Source organism: Acomys minous (assembly GCF_964271855.1).
Source record: "Acomys minous genome assembly, chromosome: 3".
NCBI lineage: Eukaryota > Metazoa > Chordata > Mammalia > Rodentia > Muridae > Acomys > Acomys minous.
The window spans coordinates 130,473,200-130,485,641 of record NC_140485.1 but is presented as its reverse complement, the minus strand read 5'-3'; the positions used below and the strand labels follow the sequence as shown (position 1 = coordinate 130,485,641).

General features: G+C 48.7%; 1 protein-coding gene across 8 annotated transcripts in view; it reads left to right on the top strand.

The window, feature by feature from the left end:
* The window catches only part of ZC3H12D (zinc finger CCCH-type containing 12D), a 44,151-nt gene that overhangs the window by 16,749 nt on the left and 14,960 nt on the right, over nt 1-12,442 (top strand). For all 8 annotated transcript variants that reach the window (XM_084777992.1, XM_084777991.1, XM_084777986.1 and 5 more), the window contains one exon: nt 2,186-2,569. In XM_084777992.1, the coding sequence (XP_084634118.1) occupies nt 2,256-2,569 (314 nt within the window). In that variant the 5' untranslated portion in view covers nt 2,186-2,255. The remainder of the gene's footprint in view (nt 1-2,185; nt 2,570-12,442) is intronic.

Genomic DNA, 12,442 nt, shown 5'->3' with positions numbered 1-12,442 from the left:
TCAGATTTTTGTTAAAAACACATTGCTGGGTCCAAGCCAGAGAGCTTGTGCAGGCACAAAGTGGGAGGTGAACGTGTTAGATGGCAGTAGAGGCGTCTCCGTCAAGGAGGCTGTATTTGAAATGCTCTGCTCCTGGCAGGCTCTGGCCTCGCTAGTTCCGTCCCTGTCTCTGCCCTGGAAGGACAGGTCTGCAGAAGTACATGAAGTGGGGGTCGGGATCAGAAGCTAATGAATCCGTAGCATTGGGAAAGAGGAGGTGGGGTGAAAGGAGGATGTGTGAGAATCTTCAGCGCACAGGATGTGTGACAGTGAAAAGTAAAGGACAGCTACATTGGTATCATTTGGCATTTGGTTAGCCCCAAAGAACACCGTTCGTTCGTTCATTCATTCATTCATTCATTCATCAAGTCTGATGCTGGGCGTACAGTGGCCAGATCTCAGAAAACTGGCTGGAAAAGATGTTCAAGATGTGTTATAAAGGAGAACAGCCCAGGCGCTGACTAACAATACACACAGCACGGCATCACGCATGCAAAAATAAGCCAGAGATGATCCTAAGACCATTTTTGTGTGTACCTGTTAGTATGCAGACAGTTGCACAGAGAAAGCGCTGGCGACTTGCAGACACACGGCCAGCGCAAGATGCAATGGAGGTGTGAGCTGGGTGTTATACCTTCCTTCTACTTGAATCTCTCACAATTATTATGTCACGATTGTCTCTACATCATAAATCATGTTTTTTTTTTAATGTTGTCAACTTTCTGTGATTAGCAGAGAGACCCAGTGTGTCCTGAAGATTGCCATTTTCCCCTTCCAAAAACAACTATCATGCACAGCCCCTTCCTTGTCATACACACACACACACACACACACACACACACACACACACACACAGAAGCTATGCTGGTGTCCCCAGAGGAAGAGCCAAATTTGAGTTAGGACCATTTATTTTTCAAGATCCTGGGTGATCCGAATGTAAATTGAACCAGAGTGCAGAGTTGGATTCCTGGGTAGCTCTGCCTTTCTGGGAGAGGCCCCCTTCTGTGATCCTTCTCCCTGGATTAGCCGGCAGCCTATCTGCCTGCCAGGACTGCTACAACCATCTTGGCAAATGAGCGCCAACACAACTGACCGTCACTGGGCTCTGGAGGCTACAAGACCAAAGAGTCAACTATTCTGGCTCATTCCTGTAGGGGACAGGCTACATGGCCAGTGTTCAGCCATCTTGTCAGAGCCTAGGTTCTAGACCCCTGAGCTAACTCTTTTTCCGGTAAGACTACTGATAAGATCAGATTAAAGGCCAGCTGCCTGCGAGCAGCAGTTCCAGGAACTTTTTCCTGACTAACCAGATCCTTCACAACTTCCCTGGAATTTCTCTCTCTGCAATTATAGCAGCTGTAAAGGTAGACACCTGCTGGAGCATTCCAGAGTTAGGTATCCATAGCAGCCCTTGCTTATGCAAAAACCCATGCCTCTGTGCCTATAAAAACTCTGTGAAATTTTTCAGTAAACGGGGTTTGATCAGAATGCAGACTTGCCCCCTTCTTCGTGTCTTGTGTTCTGTCCCTATACAGGAAAATTCTCCTCCCGAGAGTTAGTTGAACCCCGGCGGGCCGGGGCACATTCCCAGCCATCACTCCATAGCCTGCTCACAACCACAGCAGCCGCGTCACCCTCCTAAGGTCGTCTCTTTCTCTGTGTTTGGGTCTAAAGTGTCTTGCCTCCTCTCATAGAAGAGCCGTTGTAGGATGAAGGTTTGCCCTCAGGATGAAGGTTTGCCCGCAAGGACCTGATTTCAAAGGTCCCATCTTCAAATACAGTGACACCTTGAGAGCTTGGTGCTGATCACTTCAGGACAGAAATTTCAGTGGATGCCATCTTGCTCCTGACAGGGTCTCTAAAAAGGTTTCCCTGGCTTGGTGCTACCTTGGGCCCTGGCTAGTGTTCCCTGCACAGGCCCATTGGAACAAAGGCCTCAGGGAGCACAGTAGTAAAATAGGTGTGATTGCATCTGTGGCACGAGAGTCACACCAAGCAACCGAAAATCCCCAAGGGGACCAGGCCCAACATGATTTCCTGACAGATAATGCCAGGAGGGAGGAACACACATAGCATGCCTTCCTCACCCAGTGGCCTGGCTGCCAGGCTGCTCAGCAAACACCTGACTACTGCTTTTTCTTTGTAGTTCGTGTCTTTGCGGCTCCGCCAGGAGGAAGCCCGGGGAAGAAGCCACGCCAGGCCACAGTTAGCACAATATGGAGCGTCGGAGCAAGATGGACTTTTTCCAGAAACTGGGCTACAGCCAGGAGGACGTGGTCAGGGTACTAAGCAAACTGGGTGACAGTGCCTTGGTCAACGATGTGCTGCAAGAGTTGATCCAGACCGGCAGCCGTCCAAGGGCCCAGGAGGATCCAGCCAACAGCACAGGGATAGTGCTGATGTCCCGGGGATGCTGTGGGTTCCAGGACTCTGCCCAGCAGGGCCTGGGACAAGGCCTAGAAGAGGCTGGAAGAGACTCAGCCAACTCCTTGCGGCCCATAGTGATCGATGGCAGCAATGTGGCCATGAGGTAGTGTCCTTGCTTTCCTCCATCCTATTACTGTGTACTGGGGCCAGAAATCTTGATCTCAGGAGTTCTGGGAAATACTTTCCTCTGTGTGGTTTGGTTCAAAGAGTTTTAGGTCCAATGAATGAGGCTTTTTTTTTTAAGGCAGGGTTTTTATGTGTAGCCTTGGCGCTCCTGGGCTTCCTTTTAGATCAGGCTAGCCTTGAACTCACAGAGATCTGCCTTTCTCTGTCTCCCAAAGTTCTGGGATTACAGACATACACTACCGCACCTGACGATGAATAAGTTTTTAAAAACTATTATACAAAATAATAGGTTTCCTATTATCACACGCTCTGCCCATAGTCATTTTCCATTACCTAACTTTGTCTCTCCTCCTTTCCTCCCACTGGTCCCCTTCCTCCTCAACAAATAGTTCCCCTTTTATTTTCCTGCCTTACATATGTACACAATACATAAGTCTAGATTATATGTGTGTGTGTATGTGCGCACGCCATTTTTGACTTTCTGACTCTGGCTTATATTGCTTAACAAAATAAATCTCTAATTTTATCTATTTTCCTGCAAATGATATAATCATCTTTTTTTTAAAAAATAACATACTCCATCGTGTATGCACACTACATTTCTTTTTTGGTATTCATTTATCTGGTGATGGGTACCTGGACTGATTCTATAACCCAAGTGAGTGAAAGCGTGTCGGCACTATGCCTGACTTAGCTTCTTCTGGGCATATACCCAGAAGTGGTTCAGCTGCTTTAAATGGTAATTCTAATTTTAGTCTCTCTCTCTCTCTCTCTCTCTCTCTCTCTCTCTCTCTCTCTCTCTCTCTTTCTCTCTCTCATTGTTTCGTTTTTATTCACTTATTTTGGATCGGCCTTTAAATCCCTTTCTATGTCTTAGTACCTGTGTGAACAAGGCAGGCACATTGCTCACTATCTGCGGCTGTGACATGGAATTATCCCTTTCTAGAGGGGAGCGGTGAGAAGTGCCTGCTGTCACAGTGCTCTCAGCAAGTGCTCCCACGCAGAGCAGACTTCTTCAGAGGGGGGGAAGCAAGAGATAGGCAGGAGGCGGAGTTAGGTGTTGGCAGATATGGCTCCCTCTCTGGAGTCGGTCCCCAGCCAGACAGAGAGTACTTGGTTCCAACCGGCCAGTGGATCTCCAGCCTTGGGGCCTGAGAACCAGAAACCATGAAGTGCTTGGGTTGTGTTCGAAGCCTTGTTCTGTGGGGTGGTTGAGAGGCCAGACTGCAGTCCTCATGTGAAGGTTGAAAGATGGCCCCTCTTCTCCCACCCTGAGCTGTAGATATGGCCAGGTCAATTTTTGTACCTTGGCTTCTTCCTTCCTGGTGTGGGGATTCCGGCATGATGGCGCGTGTGTGGTTACTGTGCCTGACTTGGCAAAGCTCAGTCCTCTGTAGTCCAATCCCTCAGGATGCCGCGACGCTTAGGGCTGGGTGAGGAGGGCATTGCACAAACTTGGCCGAGTTACAGCTGGGCAGAGGGCAGAGCCATAGGAAATAGCTCACTCATGGCTATAAATACTTGCACTTCCCTTTTAAAAAGCTGAATAGGAATTCCGAAAAGCAGTTATCAGCGGCTCCAAACGTGTCAACAAGCATCCGAAGCTCTCCCGCGGGGATTTGAGCTCACTTTGAATTTGGCACTGTAAGACAGAAGTTTGGAATGGGCCAGCCCCAGGGTGGCCCAGCCTCAGGGCTGTTCCCACGCACCCAGCATGGTGTGCCATAAGGGCATGAGGTCCGTTTTTCACCTGCTAGGTTTGCCCTCAGGAACAGCTTCAGGAGATGATGGGGCCGGGGACTTCACCTCCTGTGCGTTCACTCTTACTGTCTCACCTACGCCCCCTGTTGGCAGCAGATGAGAAACCTACGACATTTTACTCTTTGAGGTCAGTCTTAGTTGGGGGTGTTTCTATTTCTGTGATGAAACACCATGACCAAAGGTAAGTTGGGGAGGAAAGGTTTAGTTCATTTCCAGACCATTATCAGGAGAAGGCAAGGTAAAAACTCAGGGCAGGAACCTGGAGACAGGAACTGAAACAAGAGGCATGCTATTTCCTGGCCTGCTCCCCACGGCTTCCTCAGCCTGTTTTATGCATGCCAGGACTACTTGCCCAGGATGGCACTACTTCACAATGCTCTGGACTCTCCACACCAATCTCTAATGAAGAACATACCCCTCAGATTTACCTGTAGGCCAGTCTTTATTTGTTTGTTTTTGTTTTCAAGACAGGGTTTCTCTTTGTAGACTAGGCTGGCGTTGAACTCACAGAGACCCACCTGCCTCTAACTCCCCGAGTGCTGGGATTACTATAGGCCAGTCTTATAGAGGCACTTTCTTGGTTTTGGGGCTTGAAAGAATACAGTGGCCGGTGAGATGGCTCAGCTAGTAAAGGCATTTGTTGGCAAATCTGATGACTTGAGCTCCATCCCTGAGACCCACGTGGAGGAAGGAGAGCCTGGGATTCATGCTGGCTCTCCCTGACCTTCCCGTAGACGACCCCACCAATCAATAAATGTACGTAATTTTTTTAAAAATGAATCCAGTGTGCTCCAACAGCCCCAGAAAGTGCAGGGGAGAAGAGGTAGCTGGCTTCTGCGTGATCTGGATAAAGCTTACTGGCCAGTAATTGGAAGATGTCACTGTACAGATCAAAGCCCCCATCATCTCTAAGATAGCATGAGTTCCTGAGTTTGGGTGAAAATACCAGAGTAGCCATAGTGCAAACACACTACTTCAGGATGGTGCTTTCTCACTGGGGATCGGAGAACAGTTAAAAATTATGCTGGCCTGCACACAGTGTGTGTGGGTTCTTTGGATGGGACTCTGTTGCAGTCTAGAATCCAAACTGAAACCACATCCTCTATTTGTAGGTGGCTATGAAGTGTCCTTGGTCAATCCATTCAGTACTGCCACTGCCAGCCTCCAGCCCTCCAACTGGGATCAATTTTGTCTTTCCATGATCAATCAGTGTGGGTTACAACTGGAAACCATCACACAGGAACACTGCAGAGAATATGTCAGAGTCTACGTGTTTTTACATATTTTCTGTCTACAAGATACCTCAGTGCTTCACACACACACACACACACACACACACACACACACACACACACACACACACACACACACACTCTTTGCTCTTTGGATCCTAGGGAAAAGCATAGATATTATATAACAACCTTTTGACTATGGACTTTAATTCATTTCCTTCAAAGGCAACTTCTAAGAGCATGGAGGAGGTGTATGTCCCTTCTCTGTCCCTCTTCTGTGCCCTCCAGTAGGAGTTTGGATAATACCTGTGTTCCCAGAGCCAGTCAGACCCTCAGCCATGAAAAAGATGCCCACGGAAAGCCACCTTCTATAGAGAACAGAAACTCAAATGGGATCTCATTACCTTCTGACCACAGAATTTTAATAACCCTAGAAAGATGCTCTTAGGATACCCCTCTTCTCTGAGGCTTATAGGATCCCAGACATTGCTACCTTCTTCATTGAGGGGGAGGTCAGCTGTCTGCTGTCCGGGTGTGTAGACCATGGAGCCTTGGTGGGACATGTGTCTTTTTACCCCTGACATATGAGAAGTGTGGCTACTGCTGGCCAGGGCATTTTCCACAGCTGCCTATCCCTCACATCTCCTGGAGCTTGTGGTGGCCCGTGCTTATTCTTACAGAGAATAACAGTCTGGGTAGCAATGCTTACACCGCCCCCCTGTGATCCCTCCCCAACTCTTGAAAGTTACATTCCAGAAGGTCCCCAAGGACTAACACCTGCCATCCTTCAATGGCTTACAGTGACATGGCTTTGTGTCCTTTTTTGTTTCTGGCGGAGAGAAGTCTGAATGGAGCTTTTGGTGCTGGAAGAGCTGAGTTCCCATTTGGAAGCCCCAAGGGAGAGCCTACTTCCTTACCTTTTCCTGCATGCCCCGCTCTGGGGCCCAACTACTTTCAACGCCATCAGCGGCTTGAAATTATAGAGGCACCATGGCATATTTGGGCACATACTGTTGTTTCTCTGCAGAGAAGGTATATGGATTTTAATAACTAACTAAAAGGCCTGTGAGCCCCGAAACATGAGGGACCACTGGCTTACAATGGGAAGTTACAGATAATGCACCAAGCCACCTGGCCTGGGTCAATCCACAATGTTCACGCAGAGCCATCTGTCCTCGTATCTGAACCTCCCAGCAGCTGGCAAAGGGACTTGATGGGTATTTGAGAAGGTCAGCACTTGACTCAAGTTAGACCCAGCTTCCAGTGCTGTGTCCCCAACTGTACCGCATTACCTAGACGTTTCTCTGCCTCTCTCACCGGAGTGCTTCAGGCTGTTTAGGCCCAAAGCTGCTGGTGATGGCCGGACGCAGACGATCTGGACCGAAGGCTCTTATGAGCCAAGGGGATGAATTTACTCAGGACACACTGGAGTTTGAGGTGTATGAAACACTTTGTGATCGTGACTCATGTACAAAGAAGGGAACTGAGTGTGTGGAGCTACCCCCAAAACAACCTTTAAAAACCTTTCGTTTCCTCATTTTCACAATACAAGGAGTCCTTTGGGCTCCTCCAAGAAGGACTGGTCGCTTACTTTGCCACTCTGTAGGAGGAGAGTAAAAAAATAACTGAGGACCCTGACTTAGAAAACCAATGTGCACTGTACCAGGCCCAGGGCGCCAGGCCTCACACATGGTCCACAGTCCCCCTGCAATTCTCATGTCCACCCAGGGAAAACAGAAGACCAGAGGCGGAGGACCAACTGGTTCTGAGCCTGGAAATCCAAGTTCCGACCACGTGTCCAGGACATTTGTGAGGGAGGGAAGTTCTGGGGTTGTAACACTGCTATGGAAGTTATTTGTGACACATGGCTGTGAAAACCCTGGAGTGCAGCGAACACCACAGATGACCTGAGCACTAAAGGTGATTTTCTGTGACGTCATCTGAATTAACAAATGGCTATGCATGTTGCCTAAGTACGTGTCCAGCTTTTCAATTTGGCCAGCTGAGGAGTCCCCATGAGTTCTAGACCGTATTCATTTTTAGAGACCTGTTTACAGAATTAAGAAACTGGACCAAGTGACTTCAGAAGACACTTTGGTAGTGGAGGTTCAAGGCAGGGTTTCTAGGTGTAGCCCTGGCTGTCATGGAACTCACTCTGCAGCCTAGGCTGGCCTCAAACTCGGAGAACTGGCAGCTTCTAACTCCCAAGTGGTAGGATTAATGGCACGAGCCACTGTCACAAGGCCAGAAGACTTTAAAAAAAAATCTCTGACATACTAAAATTCACATCACTCATATTATGTGTTCTAGAAACAGATGATCACATTCTTGTCATAAAGGGACTTCTCTTCCTTGGGGGTTCAGAGATACAATGACTGGCCTGAGCCCATGAATCAAGAAAACACCACCTTCCCGTCCCTTCAGCTCCCATCCCACCTTCCCATCCCTTCAGCTCCCATCACACCTTCCCATCCCTTCAGCTCCCATCCCACCTTCCCGTCCCTTCAGCTCCCATCCCACCTTCCCATCCCTTCAGCTCCCATCACACCTTCCCATCCCTTCAGCTCCCATCACACCTTCCCATCCCTTCAGCTCCCATCCCACCTTCCCATCCCTTCAGCTCCCATCACACCTTCCCGTCCCTTCAGCTCCCATCACACCTTCCCATCCCTTCAGCTCCCATCCCACCTTCCCGTCCCTTCAGCTCCCATCCCACCTTCCCATCTTTTCAACTCTTCATTCAACCTATCATCAGTTCCCATCCCTGCAGCTCTCCCCTCTCTCTGCATCTGCCATGGGGAATGACTGCAGACTGAGCAGCCATGTCCCTACAGGCCTTTGTCCTAGTGTCAAAACCCTTCTGTGTGGAGTACAGCTCTCTGGGCAGGGTACCAGCTATGGATGGGATGTGCCAGGTTCCCATTTCCTTTTCCAGGGGTTTGCAGAGTCAATAGCAAGACACTTTCTGCTACTACCACTGCTGGGAGCCCTTATGCATCATGTGTGCATTGAATGGTGGCTCCGATAGACTCAACAGGCCAGAGAATCCTTTCCATTACAGTCTCTTCAAGGGGTACACATGTGTGTATGCATATGTGTGCATGTGTGTGTGTTCATATGAAGAAAGGGGAAAGAGGTCACTATGTATGCCTGTTAGCTGTATAACTGTCCTCCAGACACCTGAGGCATCTTTATTTTTCCCACCCAATGACCATGACCCTAGCATCCCATGGGTCATCTTGTGAGCTCCCGACTTCTACAGGGAATTCTTGGATACTACTCAGTAATGCCTTATCTACAACTATACTGCCTAGTTTGTGCAAATGACAGTCCTCTAACTGGCTGCCACAGACACAGTTGTCATGTAGGCAAAGTTTGTTTCAGTCACCAACCACTTCCCTTTTCTGCTCTCCCAACATTCACAACCTCTAGGCTCTCATTTCCTTTCCCATGGCCTCATGGCAATTAGTTCCCAGTGTCTGTTCATCTCTCCATGGAAGGTCCACCCAGTGGGAGGATTCTCAGTGCACAAGACTGCTCTCTGGGCCCCAAAGATTTGCAGTGGGGGAAGGAAGAGTTTGTAGTGACAGTTAGGCTCACAGAGCCACCACCAGACCAGAGACTTGGGTATGTTCTTTGGCTTTAGTTTCCATAAGGGTAAAATGAGATGAAACTCTTTCCTCAAGGGAATAATGTAATGATGAAGCATGTGGTAAATAGAACTCTACAAGTTACTAAAGTGACCTTTAAGCCTCCCTAACAGTCCCACTCCCCAAAAAGAGGCCCAGAGCCACAGGTATCTCTTTTCTTTTCCTTTCTTTTCTTGCAGCTTAGAGAAGTTGTTGTTATTTAAAGACAGGGTCATGTAGATCAGGCTGGCCCCAAATTTACAATGTAGCCAAAGATGATCTTGACCTGTTTTTTTCCTGCCTCTGTTTCCTGAGTGCTGAGATCACATGCATGCATCACCATGGCTGACTTATTTAACACGAGGAGCAAACCCAGGTCTTGCGCATGCTAGGCAAACATGGTGTCCATGAGTTCTGTCCTTAGGCCCTGTGCTTTGAATCTTTTGAGAAAATATCTTTCTCTGTAGTCTAGTCTGGCCTGAAACTCACCTTTAGACAAGGCTAGCCTCAGTCTTATTCTGTTTTGTAATCTCCTAAGTACTAGGATTACAGGGGCACTCCTGGTGGGTGTCTTAGCTCCTCCCTCACACGGTCCTTTGTGGAAAGAGTTTGTAAGTTGGTGCAAAGACAGGGACAAATGCCTGGATGGATACATTTCTGCTGGAAAGAGACTCAGGATGGCAGTCATCTCCTGGCTGGAACTTTACCAGGACTCAGTTTCCCTCTTTTTTCCTCCTCACAAACACACTCCCATCAAAAGACCAGGGAGGGAAAGCTGGCTTATTTCTTTTTGAATTGTCAGCTGTTTTTTTAGGACCAATCACATTTTCATTACTGTCATCACTTTACGCCGTCGCAACGATCCTTCTACCTGCATCAGAACTCCCCGACTATCGCGTCCTAGGTTGCAAAGAGGATTGATTGGCTTTGTCCACCAGTTCAATAAACGCACGCAGACGTTCAAGGCTTTAGAGTGATTAAGACAGGTATGGGAAGCAGGAGACGGAGCAATTACATAGTTTTCAGAATACTAGTGGTAGTGACCATTTTGCTTGAGAACTGATTGGGGCTGCATGGCTGTATTAGGAGGCGCTGTGTGTGTCTGAGGGAGGGGGTGTGGAGGAGGGCTGCCTGTCCTCCGCAGTGTTCTTCCATTTCTCATGGTGAACAATTCTTTCCTCAGGTTTTTAGGAGGGGGAGGGGCTGACCTGACATTTGTTCATACCTGTATAGCATTTCTCCTGGTCTAAGCCTTCTGGGTGACTCTGTGTTTCCATCCCTGCCCTGACTCCCTGCCCAGTAGCCACTGGGGACATCGAGACAGGCTGTGGTGCCTGGGACAGGAGCTCTTGGCTGGTGTGGTGCTATGCTACAAGAGTGTGCTGGTGAACTGGGGTTGTAACAAGAATTTTAGGGCAAGAGTTGGGACTTCAACAGCCCTGCCACCTGTCCCAACAGGCTGATCACAGAAACAGGGAAGGGAGGAAGCAGAGAACAGAGACTTGATGGGCACCGACAAGAGGACTAGACAAAGGAGTTTAGGGACCCCAAAGCTCAGGGTAAATAAAGAAAAAAACTGGAGCGAGGAGGAAGAGGCGTGCATAATAAGGCGGTTCTGGTCAAGGAGCGATCAGTTTCAGCTCCAGATGTAAGGTTATCCTAAGACATCGTTACATCTTTCGATCACCGTGGACACCAAAGGGGCCTGTCTGATGTTTTTTTTAGATCGCTTTCGCAAGGGCGGAGCCTCCCCATTCCGGGTAATGTTCTGGTTCTGGGCGTGGCCTGTGCCGCCCTGGAAGTCTTGCCTATCACAGGTGAGCTCCAGTGCTCCTTAGAAAAAGAGAGTCCAAGGCTGGTTGCAGGAGTGCCTTCCGGCTCTTTTGGGAACTACACTGGCTTTAAATATTCTGCAGGTTTAAGTTTTCAACCACGAGGGCCTGTAAGAGATCTGGGGAGTTGTTCCCAGCTCCACCGTGGGCCACTTTCAAACCAGGCAGCCTGGTTTGAGATGACTTCCTACATGCTCCTATCAGGGCTTATCAGAAGGAGGAGAGTTCAGGAAGGACCCGGAGAATGACCTTTTCACCTATGACCTTCCTTTGAACCTGTGTGGGTCGTTAGAAGGGACTAATGTTTCGCTTCCTCCTTCTTCCCGGACTGGTATCTTCTCCCTACTGTTTGCACAAGCCTCCTAACACAGCCTCTGTGGCCAAGGAGAGAAATGCCGCCAGCCTGGGTAGGGATTCCCAGAGAGAGCTTATACCTGCTCTAAGTCCAGGGTGGTTCGAGAGATTAGTAGCTACCCTGGATTTCCTTTCTTACTCTGTAAACCTGTGTCTGTCCCACAGTCCCAGGAAAACAGCAGGGACAGTCACACAAGGGACAGTGCGGTAAGGGGAACTCAGTGTGGTCTTCAACTCGACGTAGGCTGGCTGCTTCTAAGAGCTGCTTCTGAGCTGCAGGGGCGGCTCAGCAGTTCAGAGTGCTTGCTGCTCTTGTAGAGGACACTGGTTCAGGTCCCACATCGGGCAGCTCACCTGGCAACGTCAATTCCAGCTCTAGACGAATGCAATGCCTCTGGCCATCTCCAGCACCAAAACTCGAGTGCACACACCCACCTTACGTGATAGAAAGGAAGAGAGGAAGGAAGAAAGGAAGGAAGGAAGGAAGGAAGACAAATCTGTTCTCATCTCAACATCCCTTGTACTTATTCTGTGACTTGTGGTCCCATTGCTCTACTTTTGCTCCCCAGAACATCAGGGTCTTTCCAGGCGACACTTGCTTTTGCCTGTGATGTCCTTCTTTGTGCTGGTGACCAGGTTGGTGTCTTCGCCACTATAAATCTACTCACCTGGTTCTTACTAAGCCTCTATCAATAATCAGGCACCATGCTAGTTAGGCTGTTTGCTCACCATGTCCACTTAGCAGTCACAGAACTTTCTCTAAGTCACTCTAATCCAAAGCCAAACTTACAAATAGGTGTGTGTGTGTGTGTGTGTGTGTGTGTGTGTGTGTGTGTGTTTTCCATCCAACCAGAGCCCTTTCATAGTTCCCGTGTCACCTTATCGCACACTGGGTATAAATGCAAGGAACCTAGAAATATCTGATACTTTCCTCTCTGTCACTTCCACACCCAGCAACCGAGTTCTGGCACCTTCTAAAGTCCTTAAATTCACTTCCTGTTCTCATTTATTCAGCAGAAGCAGCAGCAGTTCGGGCCTAAGC